This window comes from Manduca sexta, chromosome 11 (assembly GCF_014839805.1).
Source record: "Manduca sexta isolate Smith_Timp_Sample1 chromosome 11, JHU_Msex_v1.0, whole genome shotgun sequence".
NCBI classification, from domain to species: Eukaryota; Metazoa; Arthropoda; class Insecta; order Lepidoptera; family Sphingidae; genus Manduca; species Manduca sexta.
In genome coordinates, this window is record NC_051125.1 from 8,500,708 (window position 1) to 8,519,550 (window position 18,843).

At 34.8% G+C, this 18,843-nt stretch overlaps 2 protein-coding genes across 2 annotated transcripts in view; both read right to left on the reverse strand.

The window, feature by feature from the left end:
• Positions 1-317: 317 nt before the first annotated feature.
• Positions 318-6,483, reverse strand: LOC115452708 (G-protein coupled receptor moody-like). The gene is made up of 3 exons (XM_030181302.2): positions 6,165-6,483; positions 4,001-4,239; positions 318-3,755 (listed from the first exon to the last, which is right to left on the reverse strand). Exons 1-3 carry the CDS (start codon positions 6,369-6,371, stop codon positions 2,933-2,935), a joined length of 1,269 nt encoding a protein of 422 aa, XP_030037162.2. The 5' UTR covers positions 6,372-6,483; the 3' UTR covers positions 318-2,932.
• Positions 6,484-7,059: 576 nt separating this feature from the next.
• The window catches only part of LOC115452698 (G-protein coupled receptor moody), a 43,385-nt gene continuing 31,601 nt past the window's right edge, over positions 7,060-18,843 (reverse strand). The window contains exons 2-4 of the mRNA XM_037437513.1: positions 14,269-14,758; positions 8,074-8,312; positions 7,060-7,955 (exon numbers count right to left, since the gene is read on the reverse strand). Of these exons, the coding sequence (XP_037293410.1) occupies positions 7,109-7,955; positions 8,074-8,312; positions 14,269-14,508 (1,326 nt within the window). The 5' untranslated portion in view covers positions 14,509-14,758 and the 3' untranslated portion in view covers positions 7,060-7,108. The remainder of the gene's footprint in view (positions 7,956-8,073; positions 8,313-14,268; positions 14,759-18,843) is intronic.

The window sequence follows — 18,843 nt, forward strand, 5'->3', positions numbered from 1 at the left end:
AAATTAAAATTTGTAGTTTGCACCATCACGGGAATCATGACTTTATTTTCCTTATAACAGCTGGTTGACTCTTGAACCTTTGAGATCACAGTGTGGTGTGGTGAGTGTGGTGCAAAGTGCGATTCGAGGGAAAATAAAATTTGTGTATTTTGATGCGAAAATTCCCTTATTTATACGCCAATGGAATATGTATTCGACTACGACTACATGTTTATATAGCAATAAATATACTACGTATAACATCTAGGAAGGAAGGTAATCTCGATGAACTAAAATCCAGGAATAGGTTTCTATTAGATTGACTATAAAAACAAGCATTAAATTTAACATTGTTTATTTATTTTCATACATCTTTGGTAAGTACAATGGCTTAAGGGATGGCCTGGCCCCAGGTTTGGTTCTTTGGTAGCAACATGGATGACTATTTAACAAATAGAATTTCAATACAGTCAAAACTACATACTTATTCATTTACAATATTTTTTTAAAATTTATGCATAATGTCTCCAGGAATAGTTTTGACTGCATCTAAAATTCTTTATATTACTTACAGGGTATTGTATGACTGCTCCAATAGATCAAAAGCCACATGAATATATATTTTTACAGGAAAATATAGTCTGCATATTAACGCCGCAGAGAGACTATTAATACTAAGGTGGAAATTATTAGTCATAATTAAAATAAAATCTACAAATTTCCGAAACCGAACAATTTCGTGATACTTTGAAAAATTAAACCGCAATGAAGGTTGGCATTGATTTAAAATTTTATGTATATTTCTGCTGAATAATAACAGTTACATTCTACCCGAAAACTGACAAACCATTATTAGATTGTAATTTTTGATTTCGAAATCGAAAATTATTTTGTTTATCAAGTCTCTCGTATAATAGCCAATTTATTTTCCTGTAAAACTGTTGTGCTGGAGCTACACTAAGGTTAATGTTTATCGCATTATGAAATGCGTAAAAATATCGCAATTTGACAAAATCAAATCCTAAATGGCGAATACCACAATGGATGCCGTTGTAAGATATGGCGAACCTTATTAATACAAATTAATAAGGTTGTTACCTTATTAACCTCATTACACCTAATTAATGCGATTATAATTAATGTCATGGGACCTCAGTGTGACCCCAGCATAAGATGTCGATTCAATATATCTTAATATAGAAAACTTATCAAAGTAGCATATCAACATATAAATTAAATACTTTAACAGTTTTTTACGTCTAAAAGTTGACTACAGACACCTTTGGAAATAAACGGTTACAATTATATACTCGTACTTAGTCTATACTTAGCGTATAAAACATTTAATATACTAACAATTAATATTTTGATACAAAGGGGTTACAATTTGGAATGATTGTCTTTTTACATTGGATAAGTGTTAGTAAATTACTATTATTTCTTCTGAAATCTGTTCATATTTTAAAAAAACATCGTATAATTAAATGATAATCAGAACCCCTACTACGGGACAATTTAACTCTCTGCAATGATAGCTGCCGCACTCATAAAGAATTTAATTTTTTACGTGAAATTACAGTTGCTTTCTAATTCGACAATAGATTTTATTTTCGTATTGTTAACCGTTTAATGCCTCATAGTAACGATTAAATATAGTGCTGTTATACGCCTATCGCAATTTAATGTTGATAAAATAGTTTCTGATTTACAATTTACATCAATGAATGTTGCGAGGGATTTGTAAGTAAATTATTCCAAAAATTCGACATTATCCAAAAGCTATTCAAGATTTTAGGAAACGGAGCACATGTATAGCTCGTTACAACAGCACCTTTTTCGATTCAAAATATCATTAATATCGAAAACATTTATGTCTTTGACATCCATCTTACATACAATAATATCACATATTGATATTGTACACATCGTACGGTACACCTATGTTAGTGTGACTAAACATCAACTTGATAAACTCAGAGGAAACAATTAGTAGCGCGTACGTGGAAACAAACCACAAACGTACATACGAAGTGCGTCAATTAAGTTGTACGAGATTTGTTTTACAGAAAACTATACTTTGTAATTGTTGGAATAAGAACCACAGTTTACGTCAGCGATTGTAGAAACGGCGTATACACTTTCAATTTATTCGATAATTTGTAAACAATGGTAGCGGTTTATCATTCAACATTTCACTATATTTTTCTTATGGTAAAAATATTACAAACTCTGACCCCTTTAACTGTTTATTTGTTACGGTGACTTTTTGTTAACATTTTAATTTTTATGATTATTAAGTGCTTGCAACGTCAGCATAGTAAGCAAACATTGTTACAGCACTCAATTAGTTCACAAAAAGTAACCGAAACAATGCTAGTCAACCACAGGTCTTACAAATTTATCTTAGGTCTTAGGAGTATTCGAGTTATACGCTATTACTGAATATACAGTAAATCAAATATATCAAACATCTACCCTATAGCTAGGTCGAGGTAAGATTCGTTTAATTAAAATATTTATTTAAAAAATTGTTATTCTTAGATATTTAAAATTCTATAGCCTTTTGTGAATAACAAATTTTCAGAATAGAAATGTTGAATAGCAACAATAATGACAAAATTCACAATATATAATCAGGGAATGTGACGTGTATACAAATACCAAGTCCGGGAATTCATGTCCAAGTTGTATTATTGACACGCTATTTACGCGGCTCTTTAAACTCCAAAACTACACTAACAACATATTTACAAATATGAGATTACTCGTACATTTTAAATAAGAATTGCACTCATTAACATTCATTATTCACATCACACTAATCTCTTATTCAGACAGGGACGGCTCACACCTACCTAATAAATACAACTTTATCGCACACAAAAATACTTGTCACACAAAATACTTACAATAAAGTCTTATCAGGGTTTCAAGAGAGTTCGCGGGGCGGTTCTCATCGCCCACATTTCCACAAATTTTTGTATGCTTGCCTGTACTCATTTGACATCACAACATAAATAATGGGGTTGACACAAGTTGTTATGTATATCAGCACGTATCCTATAATGTTAGAAGTAGGGTGAGACTTGAAATCTTGGAACACAGTCTTCGTCAATGTAATGGGGAGATGGCAGACCAAAAACGACACCATTATCGCGACGATCATTGTCAGTAGTTTTTTATCTTTCTTCGTAGGGAGACGAGGCTTGGGCGGTCCCGACGGTCGCTTGAATGTTGCTACGAAACTTTTGCGGATATTGCTCATAGACTCCGCGCCTAATGTACGAGGTCTTTGTCCCGAGTCTTGTTCTTCTGGTATAGAACTTTCTACAGAAGATAGTTCCGCGCCTGTGTTCAAAAAGCAGCCGAGAGCTAGTTGGCAGCGTCCGTCTTTTTGTAAGGGGGAGATCTGGTTTAAGTTCTTTTTACTCTGGCTTTTAGATGTTCGTGCATCTTTACTGCTCATTTGCACAGCTTCCATAGCAGATACTGGTCGTGTGTACATTGGAATACGAGCCATTTTCGCTGCTTTCCTCACGATCCACCAGATTCTTGCGTAGCATATGATTATTGCCAAACTTGGGAGAACGAATGCAGCAATGAATAGAAACTTTTTTGGAGATAGTTCGTTCTCATCAGCCACTATAGAGCAGGAGCCCGTGATGGGGTCTAAGCTGAACCGACCCCACTCTTCGAAGTAGGTTGGTATGAGCACACTGGTCGGGAACAACCAGAGTCCAGCGATCATAATCCACAAGTACCGGTTTCTGTATAACCTGTTAATAAAAGAGATAAAATAGTCATACAGTGTCTACAAGAACAAAAATATTAGAAGATACTAAAAACTTAACGTTACCCATATAGTACAACTAACTTTATTTTATCGAAACATTTACGTTAAGATAGTATTTACTACAAGGCAAGAAACACTTGGAGTAAAGTTAACGGTTAGAGTAAAAGCAGTATTTTATAATGAAACACTATAAATAGTTCGAGTAAAATGAATAAATGTAAGACTTACCTAGGATAAAGCATTGGGAACGAGATCATAATATATCTGTTGATAGTGATAGCCAATATTGTGAAAAGCGAGACAGCTACCAAAGCATATCTCGCTAGCGGGAGCAATCGGCAGAGAAGTTTCCCATGGATCCATGCACGTTGGTAAAATATTGAAGTTTGGAGAGGCAGGACGAAGCAACAGAAGAGAAGGTCGGAACACGATAGGTTGATTATAAATATTGCTGTGGCATTCCGAACCTGTAAAGGGAGATAAATGTGTTATAGCAACTGAAATGGGTGCTGCAACGTTTGTTTCTCATGTGAGACATAAGTAGATTTAGTATATTGAAGCTCCAAAAAAATTAAGAAAAGAAATATAATTTTTCTGTGATAATGCGTAACAAAATAGGTTTATGGATAAATCTTTAATTATTTTGACGAAATATATGTAAATCCCGTATGTACAATATTTTGTGTATTTGTTAATGATTAATTAGTAGTAAAGAACTCAAGGTAATGAAACCCCAAACTGTTATTAAAGAACATTCCTGACAAATCAAAACATTTGTTTCTTGACGTAGATGTTTTTATTGAACAAATTCTAGGGAAATTGTACCATTTCGAAATGAAAATAGAGTTCCAAATAAACTTTTTAGATCTAACAATGAAAAATACTAAAACAAATAGAATTTTAAAGCGAAAACAGGTGGGCGCCGAGATGATGAATCGTTTGTAATCAAAGTTAATAACTACGTCACCGCGTGACTGTGTTGTTTACAGTCAACAAATTGTGGTTAGTGGTAAACGGGGCTCGATATTTTTTTATCCCATTTAATTACTCGACTTGCATGCCACTTGCCTAATGGAACGGATCGACGCTTTCATTAAGCAATCGCTTTTTAAGCTTCGAATTACAAAGCAGAGTAAAGCATTTATCATTCTTTTTATTTTGAGACATTCGATGTTAAGTTTCATAATGCTCACTCATGCTTCTTTTCGGCAAAACTAGACTTTGTAATGGTATTTATTTAGCCGGAACCTCGTATATGTGCCCTATCTTCTATAAGATATTTTCTTCATCGTCATGAATATTTGGCTTTACTCAGTACTAGCTTTACGTTTTTAATAAACGCTAAGGGGAATAATTATGTAAACTTAGATAAAGTATTTAATTTGGAACTGTTTATTGTATGTTTTTCCCATGCCAACGTCATTCGTACAAAATATGTATTACTATAAATGAAGTATGGTCGACACAAATGAAATTATTTAATGGGACTATTTATTTTCCATTATGTTTAGTTCAATGTATTATCCTCGAACAATTTGTTAGCGCTATGACGACAACTGAGTCGCGACTAGGGTTGCCACTCGTTCACATATATATATGAACTGTCACCTTTGTTGACCTCTGTATTGTTGTACTCATAAAATACTCAAATGTCCTGGTTCAGAATTGCATAATTCAAATTTAAATTATATTTATAATTTCATGTTCAGCTGTAAATATCCTGCGGCTGGTGAATTCCACAGGTATTTTCATAGGCATAGAAAGGTTTAATTATCTCGATTTGGCAACCCTAGTCACGAGCCACCTAACTACTTTACATCCATTGGATGACGTTAATAATGACCTTATTTTAAGAACCTTTTGTCTCTTACGAATTGTAGTTACAACTGCTATTCATTAGAAACATAATGTAATTACTACATCAACAAATGGATGATTGTTGAAAATGACATAAGAACATTGACGCATAAGAATAAGTGCAGTTAAATAATTTATATATTACCTATGGGTGTTATACATCATCAAGAACATTGCTGTAGGATTAAACTATTACGCAAACGGAAACATGCAACAAAACAAGGGAAGAGATTACATTGTTTTCTAGACCAGAAATATAGTATCGTCTCCTTGGTCTTGCGGAAGCGCAGAGCGTTAGACTGAAAAGTCCTGAGTATGATATTCAGTTCAGGCAAATCGGTTGTGCGGGAGTGTATTACGATTTGATCAGGATTGACTGAGGGCTTGACGTTAGATTACCGCGCCTATCGTTCTTAAAACTAAACTAAATACTTTTTACAATATGCAAAAGTATGTTGCGCAGATAGGTCTGCGCAACATACTTTACATACTTTAATAGGTTAAAGCAGAACAAAATGATTTAAATGTAGTTTACCTTCCTACACCGCGCAAGAGCGATGATGGTGACAAGGTTCCCTGGAATGCCGATGACCATGAACAGAATGCAGCACGCCCCAGCGAATTGCAGCAGCCACTCCGGGTAATCCGTGTACAGCTTCACTGCGGCCAGTGCTGCGCTGTCCTCGTATTCCTCCAGGCCCGGCACCAAATCCTCAATTGCACTACCATTGATTCCACCCATATTTTCCTTTAATACACTTTACAGCACAACATTCACACGTCGTTTGCTCGCAAGCATTTTATTAATAATGAGTATGAATTGAGTGAATACAGGATTACTATTTGTTTTTGCTACGTTTTCCCTGATGAGTCAGCATACCCCGGCCTTGGGTATGCCCAACTAAGATAAACGCTGCAGACCGCGGTTAGCATCGTAAACGCTCTAATTCTCTACCACTAACGTATTGCTTCCTTCATTATAACTACCGTACTCTTTGGTCCTTCCGACGATTATTGCTAACTAATACTTTCACATTAAGTTGATGATTTTTGGTAATAGCTGTTGGTATACATTTATAAATTACATTCTTACCGATACAATAAAATTAGTAATGAGTATCTTTACTATCCGCATACAGTAACCATAGTTTATGTTTCAAATAGTTTAGACATTACGTATGTACACACATTATGTATCGCTTGAAACAATGTTCGAGTATAAAAACTTTTACAATTTCATTCAGTTCCATCCACACATTACACGGACGGTTCTCAATTACACATAATAAAATACAATATATCGAAACACACCTTAACTAAAGTCACGTATACACAGGTAACGCAATCACTAGAGCAGTTAATTTTGATTGTCCTTGCTCTTATGTTTTGGTACAGTTATTTGCACGAGTGGTTTAAGCAGTCCGGTGGTTGTCGAAGTCACGGCGGGCGCTTCTCGGAGGCGCCGTCGCCTGGTGAACGTCACGCCCACCGACGGCACATCAACAAGTTCTTGTATGCCTGGCGATACTCGCTGGACATCACAACGTAAATTATCGGGTTGATGCACGTCGTGAGGTATATCAGGATGTAGCCAGCTATATTCGCCGCTGGGTGCGAAGTAAACTCGCGGAATATCTTCGTTAATGTTATCGGTAGGTAACATACCCAGAAAGAGAGCATTATGGCCATGATCATTTTTAGTAATTTTCTATCTTTCGGCGTCAGTCTTGGAGGCCTGACCGATGCTGGAGATCGTTTGAGCACACACGCTGCTTGACGTAGTCGCTTGGCGGTCTCGCCGCCACTAGGTGTTCGAGGCTTAGCGTCTAGAGCGCATTCCTCATCATGCCCGTCTAACGTATCCACTCCAGAAGATGATGATCGTTCCGGACCTGGTGTAGGTGGGCAGTGTGGTACGGGTGGGGCTAGTAAAGCCCTTTTTGGTGCTGAAATATGATTATGATTGGCACCATTCTCAGGCCCTGGTGATCGTTCTACTGCCGTAGAAGCGGACCCAACTGCAGAGTCTTCTAGTCCCGGTCTTGCTCTACGAACTGGTGCTCGTGATTTTCTAGCAGCATCCCTTACTATGCAAAATATTCGTGCATAGCATATGACTATCGCCAAACAGGGAAGCATAAAAGCCCCCACGAAGAGGAATTCTTTTGGAGATCTGTTATTGCGATCAGGAAGTATGGAGCAGGAGCCTATGGTGGGATCTAGCCCGAATCTGCCCCACTTTTCCAGCCAAGTGGCTATTAACGCCCCGAAAGAGAATGCCCATGTGCTTGCCACCATCACCGCAAGATACTGGCGTCTGTACAACCTGTAGAGCAAAAAAAAAGAAATTAAAAATCTATAGCGCAAGATTATTTTTGCCTTCTAAGAAACCTTATGAATATTGTGCATTTGGTTAATTTTAAACTTGGAATATGTATACTCACTTAGGATACAATCGTGGATGTGATATCATGACGTATCTGTTGATGGTGATTGCCAGTACGGTGAATAGCGAGACTGCGACGAGGGCATATCTCGCCAACGGGAACATGCGGCAGAGGATCTTGCCGTGTGCCCAGGACCGACGCCAGAATGTCGACGCGGCGAGCGGCAGGTTAAAGCAGCAGAACAGAAGGTCAGAGCAGGACAAGTTCATGATGAACACTGCTGTCGCGTTTCGGACCTGGAAGATAGGAAGATTTACGTGTTGTGTACTATACTGGTGTGTTTTATGAATCCTAATTCAAATGTAGTTGTTACTTTAATTCAAACAATTGGGTTTATTAAGCACTAACTGTAATCTTCACGTAGTTGAAGTCGGAGCGAATGGGATAAGAAAAATTAAACCGAAAAATATTACACGATATAAATATTATAAAATAAAATACTTATTTATGGGCACTAATTGCGTTGAAAATAATATTCCAATAAAACATAAAGCTAGGATAAAACTTATAAAATGTATCACGTTACAAGCAAAACTTTATTTAACTGGAGTAGTTTAATGAGCCGAGACTTTCACAGATATGGACTGAACAAAGTTATCGATTTAACATTGCATAGGTATAGTTTCCTCTGTGAAGATTGTGTTGATTGCATTATGCATATGCATTGCATATGTTTTATTTTAAAAATCGAACACGAATACGTTTACTATGAAAATATGTTGCTGTATACCACATATATACAGTGTAATTTCGACATTGTGTTTATAAATGAAACCACATACACGACTTTACTTCTAACTTTGTCGCAAAAATCATATATGATTAAAGAATATTTTCCCCAAAAATCACAGTTTTACTATTATGGTGTTTTTTTTTCATTTTCTAGTTTAGGGAATGTGGTGTGTTTGCTTGTATTTCTGACTAACAGTGTAATGTTGTCGCAAGTGACGATTTGTCTGTGTGGCATTAGGACATATAAACTCAAAATTGCATGTAATTGATTATTATTATTTTGTTCGAAACTTACACTTTTTTATATTACATCTACGGTTCGAGTAACTTATTGTAGGGTGTTATTTTAAAGAAGGTAATTATGTGATTTCATTTATTAACGCAGTCTCAAAATGACCCTGTATTTCTTTACTAATTGGATAGCGACAATAACTTCATACAATGAAAACCTATCATAGTAGCTTGTTATAGCGTTTATCGGGATAATTTTACGGTCATAAAAAAGTGACCTTAGTGCGCCTGATGGTAGGCGGCATTTGATCCAGATAGAGTGTCGACTGACAAGGCGTGATCATAGTTTCCCTGAGACCGAGCCGAGCTTCACCGCCTGGTGTCATAAAATGTGTGGCACTGCTGATCCTGGATTACAGGAGTTGTAGTGGTGGGTGCGAGGGCGGGAAAAAAAAGGCGTGATCATCACTCGCCAGACGACACATTTATGCCAGCCTGTTTGAAAACACTCGTGACATAATACCTCCAGTAAGACTATCCCGTATATTACCGGCAACCATCGAAGATACGTCTCTCGTTGGTTGACGTTATATTTAACTGCACTGTACTTATTCATTTTTACTTATAAATTGTTTAGCGTTACAGGTGGTGGTTCAAAATTGTTCAAATAGCTGTCAATAACATCACCGTTTTACTAATTTAAAACTTATTAAGAGGCAAAATGGCGGGACTGAGTAAATTTGTGTTTTAACTAAGCATAGCTTTGCGAAATTTTTATAAGTAAGATTGATTATGTTTAATGTGACGTAATACCTGAAGATATTAAAAATCAAGCCTACTTTACTGTCATATTTTAGGATTAGCGTTGCGTATCCTAGGTCTCTGTAGATAACAGATCATATATACGACTAAAGATAACGATGTGTGACCACACGCAATTTTGCCTACATTTTTTGCAGGTGATTGAAATTGATGTCACTGCACCTGATGGTAAGTAAAGTGATTATTACTTCTTTCTTTCAATTCTTTCTTTCTTTCTAATGATAGAGTGTCGACAAGGGATGATTATTCCACGATAATCAATACAATTATGCCGGCCTATTTGAAGCTGGGTATACACATGCTAATTCTGGAACACAACGCTTACGGGTGCCTCTATGGCGGGAAATAAACATTATGTACGGTGTTCGTTATTCGGGCGGATATAAATATTCTACCAATAGCAAATATAGCTTATATGTACTTCACTGACAATGTGAGCACTGACCTAGCCCAATAGAGGAACGGATCGTAATATTTCAATACATTGATTGTCACATTTATCACTAAAGACAATAAATTAAATCGCAGCTGCGTGTTAACTTTATGATCGATGTAATGTTTATTTTCAAAGTTTATTAGTGTGGTTTTGTAAAACAATAGAATTTACTTAGAAATTAATTAAATTTACTGAGTTAAATAGCGGTCGTGGCTCGTGTGTTCATTTCCGCATTTAAATCGTAAAGAGTGTGTCATAAATATTTGTCAAGACTGTTCAAGGTAGGAAAAAATAAATGTAAGCAAACATTACCTACTTTTCAAACACCGTTTTTGTTTCGACTTGTCATACATACCAAATAATAATATAATAATAACACCTTCGACTGTCCCACTGCTGGGAACAGGTTTTTATTAATGAGAGGGTTTAGACCGTTCATCGCACGTATAAAACGCGGGTTGGCATCGGACAGCATTATAAACAATACTCAATTAAATAATGGGTATAATATACTAGTTTACTTTAATTTTCCTTCCTAGACTGTGGTATAGGCATTGATGACTCCCTGTATATTGTAACATTGTATGCTTGATGTTTCATATATTCTGTATTTTTTTTATATAAAGACGAAACGACGGTGACTTCGCGTAATGATTTTAAATCTAAATAATTGTTTTAAGAAAAACGTACTTTTCGGAAGCCAACAATATGGATTGGGGAATTTACTAAATGGATATTGATCATTTGTTATCGGGAATTAGAATGTTATAATAATCTAATGAGTTCCCAGTAATCGTATGGGATTTCATACAAACATTTCTCGTAACGCATTGGTATCATAAGTTGAGTATTTATATCTACATTAATATAGATAATTGGTATGTTTGGATACCTTTAGTAACCATTTAGAATTATTCAAGACCGAGGACACGTCTTTGTTGTAATTATTTATTAGAAATAAAAATATTATTTTATGAAATAGTCTTGTATATACCTGAAGGTGGCGGTGATAGCCTAGTGTGTGGTAATTCCGTGAATTGTTATCAGGTATCACTATCATTAATATGAAACTTTTAAATTCGTATTTAACAAAACAGTGTAGTATGTTACCATGTAGTGAGGTTACTTTGCGATGCTCGTATTTAAAAAGTGATCAAAACAAGTTGCATTTACGGCTAGACAAATTATTCTTGACGTATTTATTAATATTATTAAAATTTTACTTTGATGGTGTTGAATAATTTTTGATTTAATCGTATTCGAATTAAAACAATGATAAATGAACAAGCTGGAATATTTATGAAAATCATTTAGGCAATATTCCGTCGAATTGGATACCACAAAGGTGACTCCGAAATAATAGCATTATGTTATTAGAATCAATTAAACGAATTGTATACATTGGTCTAATAGGTTCTTTACCATACAAAATATTTTTGTGGGAAATAATATGGCGGTATAATCATATTATAGTATAATTCATAACGCAAAGTATGTTTACGTGACTGATTCCACGTAAATAGTTATATAAAAGTTATATTTTAAAGTGAAACAAAACTTTATATAGCGAGCACCGTACACAAGGTGTTAAAACCTGCCATAGTAGCCCATGTGTGTGTCGCATTCCGGGATCAGCCTGTATATAACCGGTTCTAACAGGCCGGCATAATGGTGTCGACTGCCGAGGGGTAATCATCTCTTGTCATTCGACATTCTATTGGACCACACTCCACTTACCATCAGGTGCAGGTTCACTTGTCTGTGCTCGAATAAACAAAAATGTCTTAAAAAGTAACCATCTCTAACGAAAGTAACCAATCATATCAAAATAAATTAACGGTTAATAAAGACATTTTGTATAAGCTATTAACTTAAATTAAATACCACAAAGAAAAACAACGATTAGTTAAAAACTGATTAACGATTCCCTAGCAAGGGGATGTCCTTAGAATCAGTCTTAATACATAATTAAATACTCAAATATTTGCGATGTACCGTGTCAGTGTTATCATTTGTCCCTGCCACTCGCTGACCGTCGCTTATCAATAAACAAACAAACATTCTCTAACGTTGTTTTAGTAGAGTAGTTTTATCTTGGTTGTTTTAAGTTTGTGACACAATTATCATCGAAATAGTTTGAGGTTATGTACGTGTGCCGCTTTTTAAAGCGATAAAAGTATGTGCTTACTGAATGCAAGCGTCGTTGAACCCGAAAGTATTTTTATTATTATGTTTTTAAATCAGAAATAAGAATACATAATCGACTTGGGAATTATAATTAAGTCTCCAATGTTAATCTTTTTTAAGTTCTCGTTCGTAATAACCTCAAAATTTTAATAAAATTTATTATTAATTAACTAACAATATTATATTGAGATATGCCAAAATGTATCAACTACTTTTATAACATTTGTGGATTGTTATTTGTTTAAAAATTGTTATTTGATTTTTCTTTCTTAAAAAAAATATGTACTTCGATTGGTTCATGCTTTATCAGTATAGGTATATATGTATAATTTTGTTTTCACTTATGTGGTGTTCAATAAAGAATTATCTATCTATTTAAATAGATATTGGCGAGTTTTGCTGAACAGTAAAGTGTCACATTTGGATTAATTGCGTATTAAATATGAATCACTTTTTCTTATTTGTAAATTAGTACATTTTGCCATAACTGAATCCAAGTATAATAGATACCTATGTCCATAGATGAATGTAATAGATAAATAATAAGATTTATAATTATAATTAAATATTATTATGAATTTGTCAAATGGCTTTATGGAACAAAAAATCTTTAATATTCATCTTCCTTTTTAAGTCATGATTTTGTGGTATAATGTATTTTATAAAATAATTTGATAGATTAGTTACTAGCTAAAAACTTAATAACTTTCAATAGAAAATGCTTAATGTATTTGTACTGCAGCAATGTAATGCGTCTTATCGCGTAAATAGTATTCATTTGGGTCCCATTGTAGTTGGGCAAATAATATTAGTCAGAAGAGATTTTTCGGACAACAGTCACTATAGATAAGAGACCTTTCGGAAATTAATATTTAAAGCTGGGTCTACGTAAACCTTTGGCCCATTAAACGCTCCACGCAACATTTTCGAAGTATTTGAATATTTCAGACGCAGATAATTTTTATTTTGTGCTGCAATAAATAATTATATGAAGTCGAATAATTTAATTTTATGATTCAAATTATATTTTTGTATAACTAATTTAATGTACCTTTGTATAAATATGGTAAGTAACCAGAACTAGACTACAATGTGTTAACTATCTAAGTATTGTACTTTATATTACTTTTCATTAAAATTATAGATGATTTATGGAAATCATCGTTTAACAGCGGGATAACGAATTGATTATTTATATGTTTATTAAATAATAATACAAAAGGAAGCGACTGCAATGCTAATGAATTGATAACTTTAAAAATGAAGGTTAAATAAATTACTTTATCGCGTCATGCCATTACAATAATTATTTCGCATTTTATTTATTAATGATTAATTGGTTATTTAGACACAATTAATTCCAGAATTAAGTTACTGATTAAATATCTTATTGCTACGGTTCTTTGTAACCATTGCAAGATTGATTTAAAATATATAACGTCGGAGTTGGAAAGTTTAATGGTGCATAGTAAGTATTTAAGTGGTTTGCACCTTTTCTTCACAATGGAACAGTTTAAAGAGAGACTCGGTGGCAGATTTGCAAGTTCTCTTAAGACTTTTCATCGTGTTTTAATTTTAATATTTTTACTTATTTGTTCGGTGCTATTAAATAACCTACTTTTATATTTTCACGGAACTTTTGCTGTATAAAAGAGCATTATTTATCTTAATTACTAAGACATCTATAAGCCGTTAATAATTATAGCAAGCTATACAAAATATATATAAACTTCGTGGTTGATGTTTTAGGGATTGCATACAAATTATGAGAATTCAGAACTTACTTTCTTGCAGCGCGCAAGTGCGATAATTGTGATCAGATTGCCAGGGATTCCGACCAACATGAACAGCACACAGCAAGCCGACGCGAACCTCAACAGCGGTTCTGGGTAATCCCTAAACAACTCCACGGCGGCCAAATCCGCATCAGACTTGTAGTCTTCCAAACCCTTGCCCCCGCTCCAGTTCCCTTCTACCTCACTCGCGAACGTACTCTTCGGTATACTCGGAAATAAATCACCCATCTTAGCAGATCAACGCACATCATTCGTCCACAAGCGATGCACTGTTAATGACTCCATTGATCATGATTAGGTGGGGACGCGCGCGGGTTTCGTTCGTGACTGATAAACATCCCAGAACTGTTCGGTCAATAAGAGGCTGGTAATAGTTCGTTGATAAGGCATTTTGATGCGTGAGGTCATCGGGTCACAGCTGCTCAGGAAGTGGAGTCCATTATCTGACGACGGCGGGCCCACTGTTGTCTCCTCGTATCTGTGTAAAGATAAATTAGATATGTTAACTGCGTTAGTTGCAGCGAAGGGAATTTGGAAACGTATAATTGCATCTTCTTGTGTATTTGCTTTTTTGGAAACCAAAAAGAGTAAAGGCGAATATGTTATCGTGGTGTCATTACTTCTAAAGTATAAACTATAAAGTATATTGGACTACGTTTCGCTAATCTTGTTTCAGTGCAGTAGGGCACATATTGATTAACCACGTAACTCAGTAGAGTTACGTGGTTAATCAATATTTTTGTTAATAATAATTGTAATATTACTTTTATTTAACAATAACTTTGATGCACAGTGACAAATTAAAAATACTTGTAATTGGCGAAATGACAGTGCAGGAAGTCACCGATAATTTTAATTAGAACACTAAAAATCATAATCGCATTTCATAAAAAATATACGTTTAATAATTTGGCCAGCAGTCACAAAGAAACATTACACAACATCGCACATTTTTTGTTTCACCAAAAAATTCCGAGGGCTCTCGAAAAGGATTTATTGCGGAAGTCAAAAGGACCCTTTGAAGTCTCAAATGAAGATGTCACCAAAAATGAAAGACAAATGATGAGATGGTAGGTCGAAGGCTGGTGTCACGACCATTTAGACGGTAATCAGAAGCCGAGCTTTCACAGACATTGAGTAATTGATCGACATCCGACGGCTTGTGTGCGACAGCGATTGACACGAAACAAATTGATTTTTTATGTTAAGCCTCATTAAAATTCGAGATGAGGTGAAGAAAGAAAATTTAACGTACCAACAAAACCCTTAGGAAAAAACCTCATTCAAGAAAGTTATTTACGAGTAATATTAACGTTGATTTACATAAAAAAGGACTTGTTATTGCAACACTGAATATTTTAGGTAAAAAAGTGTAAATTAGGTGCTTACGTTTTCCTTCGAATGTTTGAAGTGTGATTTTCGGAGTTGATGTTGATTTACGAGGTCGTCAAAGAATCAAGCCTATTTAGACTCTGTGGTAAGGAGTACAGATTGAAACATGTAGATGCTGCTATCTTTGTGCAGTAATCTTACTCGGTAGTACGAGCATTAATGTAACTTATTGTTTGTAAAAATGTTTATGTGTTTGGTTGTTTTTTTAGAAGTAAACGCAGTAATTGTTAAACAGATTTGGATGACATTTGGCACATAATATAACACGTTCTTAAATTTACATATTATAGGTAACTTTCTGTCCTGGTAATTTGCTTCTGTAAGATATATTTCCTCCTATAACTTTCTCTAAGCAATTATGCAGGCCGGCATGACTGTCGCGATCGTCGGGGTTGCTTATATCTTTTGCCGGCAGTTTCTTTGGGCATCACTTCGTTTAACATGCAGTGAAGCCACTATGCGGAGCACCGATAAAAACCTTACTCGTTTTTTTAACTAACGAAATATTAGTTATTTATATTTTCATTTCTAATTTTACATTACATTTCTAATTTCTAATTGTTAGAGGTACTGGGAGGAAATAATTATAAGGATAATAGAGAAATTTCATGATTCCTGAGAGGGTTGTGCAGTCATATAAAAAATTTAATTAATTTATTCCTTATTTCACGAGCCTATAAATGAACTGCTCTAAACTTTTTTTGTTTTTTTTTCTTCTTACTTTATCATGTACTGTAGTCTTTACCCTACACTGATTGAAAAGAGCAACACCAGAGTTTCTTGCCCGTTCTTCTCTGGTGAAAACTGCTTTCCGAACTGGTGGTAGAGTTAATATTGACGGAATCTAAATAATGTATAACATTTTACAGATTCAAATAAATCATTTCATTTCATTTCATTAAAGATTTAAATAACTAACAGAAAATTTGTGTTTTCGTTCTGATACTTACAGTATGTCCTATCAGTCTCTTAGTATAAGTTTTATATTAGTATTAAAGGTGCAGTGAAGTTGATTAGATAGACCCTCCACAGAAACTTCCACTTGATATTCATTACTAGGACCAGGTAAAGGGTATGGTACTCTTACAAAGCCCTTTGTGTTCGTTTTTAGTACCTGACCGTATATCAGGTTTCGTTTACCGATAAAGTATCTAAGACTTAACGCTTTATTACACTTAACACCTAACAGTGTGTATAAAAATATTTTACTAATCGTGATTACAACAGAATATAAGACGAATCATCAATATTCTTGGTAAAGTTTCAAAAATATTGTACTAGAATTCGTAGGTTTTATTTTTACATGTATGTACATAATATAATTTACAGCATACACACATCATGCCTTTGCCCTTGAAGGGGCAGGCAGAGGTGCAAACATTGGACCCACTTTTTGCCTGTGGCTTGTGTCCCACGGTGTGATAGGAAGCGAGTCTATCGCCATATCGGGCACAAATTCCAGACTTCGGACTGATATTGATAGGAAAACCTAATATCACTGCTCGAACAGGGTTTCAAATCCAGGAACACAAAGCAATGTCGTACCGCGAGTGAGGCGAGTGATTTACATCCTGATCAAAATAAGAAATTAGTTCCATATTTTATCACATGGCGAAGTTTTTTATATTCTTCGTCAGTCTCTATAATAATAATTTACTCTCTATTCAGTGAAGATAATTATAAAAAAAGGTAGCGCGTGAAGTAGTTGATAAAATTCTGGAGATTTTATTTTCAGGCCTTTTTAGCCTTTTCTGAATAGGTATTTCTAGTTGCTAACGAAAGGCTCCTAGTGAATAGTGATGTCGTTAGACCTTTTTAGTTTAGCAACACGAGTATTAGAAAAATGTTTTAACAAAATTTCAGGTGTTTTAGTGTAAGTATCCCTTAATTTTTTTAATGCTGTTCTTTTATTTTATTCTGAGTATTTTGAGAGTCTACCTTGATGGCGTAGTTGTACCTATTTACGCTTGCAGTGCTCAAGTCTCGGGTTTCGATCTTCGGGGAGGGCGTAATGATTTTGGGTGTTTCTATTTAGTATCGGGTCAGAGTTTGGAATTTGTGTCCGATATGGGCTCTATCATGTCATGGAATTTATTACACACAGCGGAAAGTGGGTGCACAAGTTGCGGTTCTGCCTACCCCTTTTGGGATGAAAGAAATGATCGTGTCTGTATTTAATTTGTTGTTCGTAGTTTTATAACAATTTCAAATTTTGTAGTATTCAGTAGCTTAGTACTTATAAGAGTTTATAAAACACAAAGCTGTTAAGACAGTTTACGAGAAAAAATCCAAAATTGATTCCAAATGATGTGTTACTTAAAAAGTTACATATTTTAATAATAAAATCTATGCGAATTATATAAGAACTCTTAAATCGGCAAAGATTACTACATAATTTACTACATAATAATTTTGAAAAAATAAACTTTATTACTAAGCACGTCATCCGTGTTCTAAAATACGACGCTAAACTAACAAATGAAAATCCACTAGTTATCCTCTATAAAACTACAGGATTATAAGATTCAAATTTGAGAGGATTAAGCGGATCTATGCAAAGGACACGCGAGGTTAAAGCCCTGCCGAACATTACCTGACCCTTTTAAATTATCACCCTGTCCGCACGTGTTAACCTTCATCAGCAGCCCATCAATGCAAATTCATGCCTAAGACGTGATAAATGAATTTGTGAGGCAACCCTAAGTGTAAGTAGCCGTCAAAATATCAACCTGTCTAATATTTCAGATTGTTGGACGTCTTACCTGTATTTCAAGACGCTTGTATCAGCTAGGCAAAATTTCATAATTTAGTAGGTAGAGAATTTAAGATGATTTGCTTCACTAAACTTCCTGTGTTTACGAATTGGAATACTTCCAAAAGTATCTTAATCAATTTTTGAAATTGATATTTAGAATTTCAGTTATTTGACATCCAACGCTCTGGTACGGTCGACTCCACGAACTCTTTTACCCGAACTGATGTTATTAATTACTTTGCTGTTAGCATATTAATGCTGCCAATCCGCACTAGGCCAGCGTGGTGGACTAAGACCTAATCCCTCTCGAAAGTAGAGGAGGCCCGTGCCTAGCAGTGGTACAGTATATCATATAGGGTTGATATTAATGATAAAAGTTTAATCCACTCTATTGTCATATTGTATTTGGTAAAAAT

What these genes read in the sequence shown, in the direction of transcription:
- LOC115452708 (XM_030181302.2), bottom strand. Translation starts at nt 6,371, where the DNA reads ATGGGTGGAATCAATGGTAGTGCAATTGAGGATTTGGTGCCGGGCCTG. An exon ending in CTCTTGCGCGGTGTAGGAAG is followed by an intron (nt 4,240 to 6,164) that starts GTAAACTACATT and finishes CTCCCTTTACAG; the next exon opens with GTTCGGAATGCCACAGCAAT. An exon ending in TTCCCAATGCTTTATCCTAG is followed by an intron (nt 3,756 to 4,000) that starts GTAAGTCTTACA and finishes TTTTATTAACAG; the next exon opens with GTTATACAGAAACCGGTACT.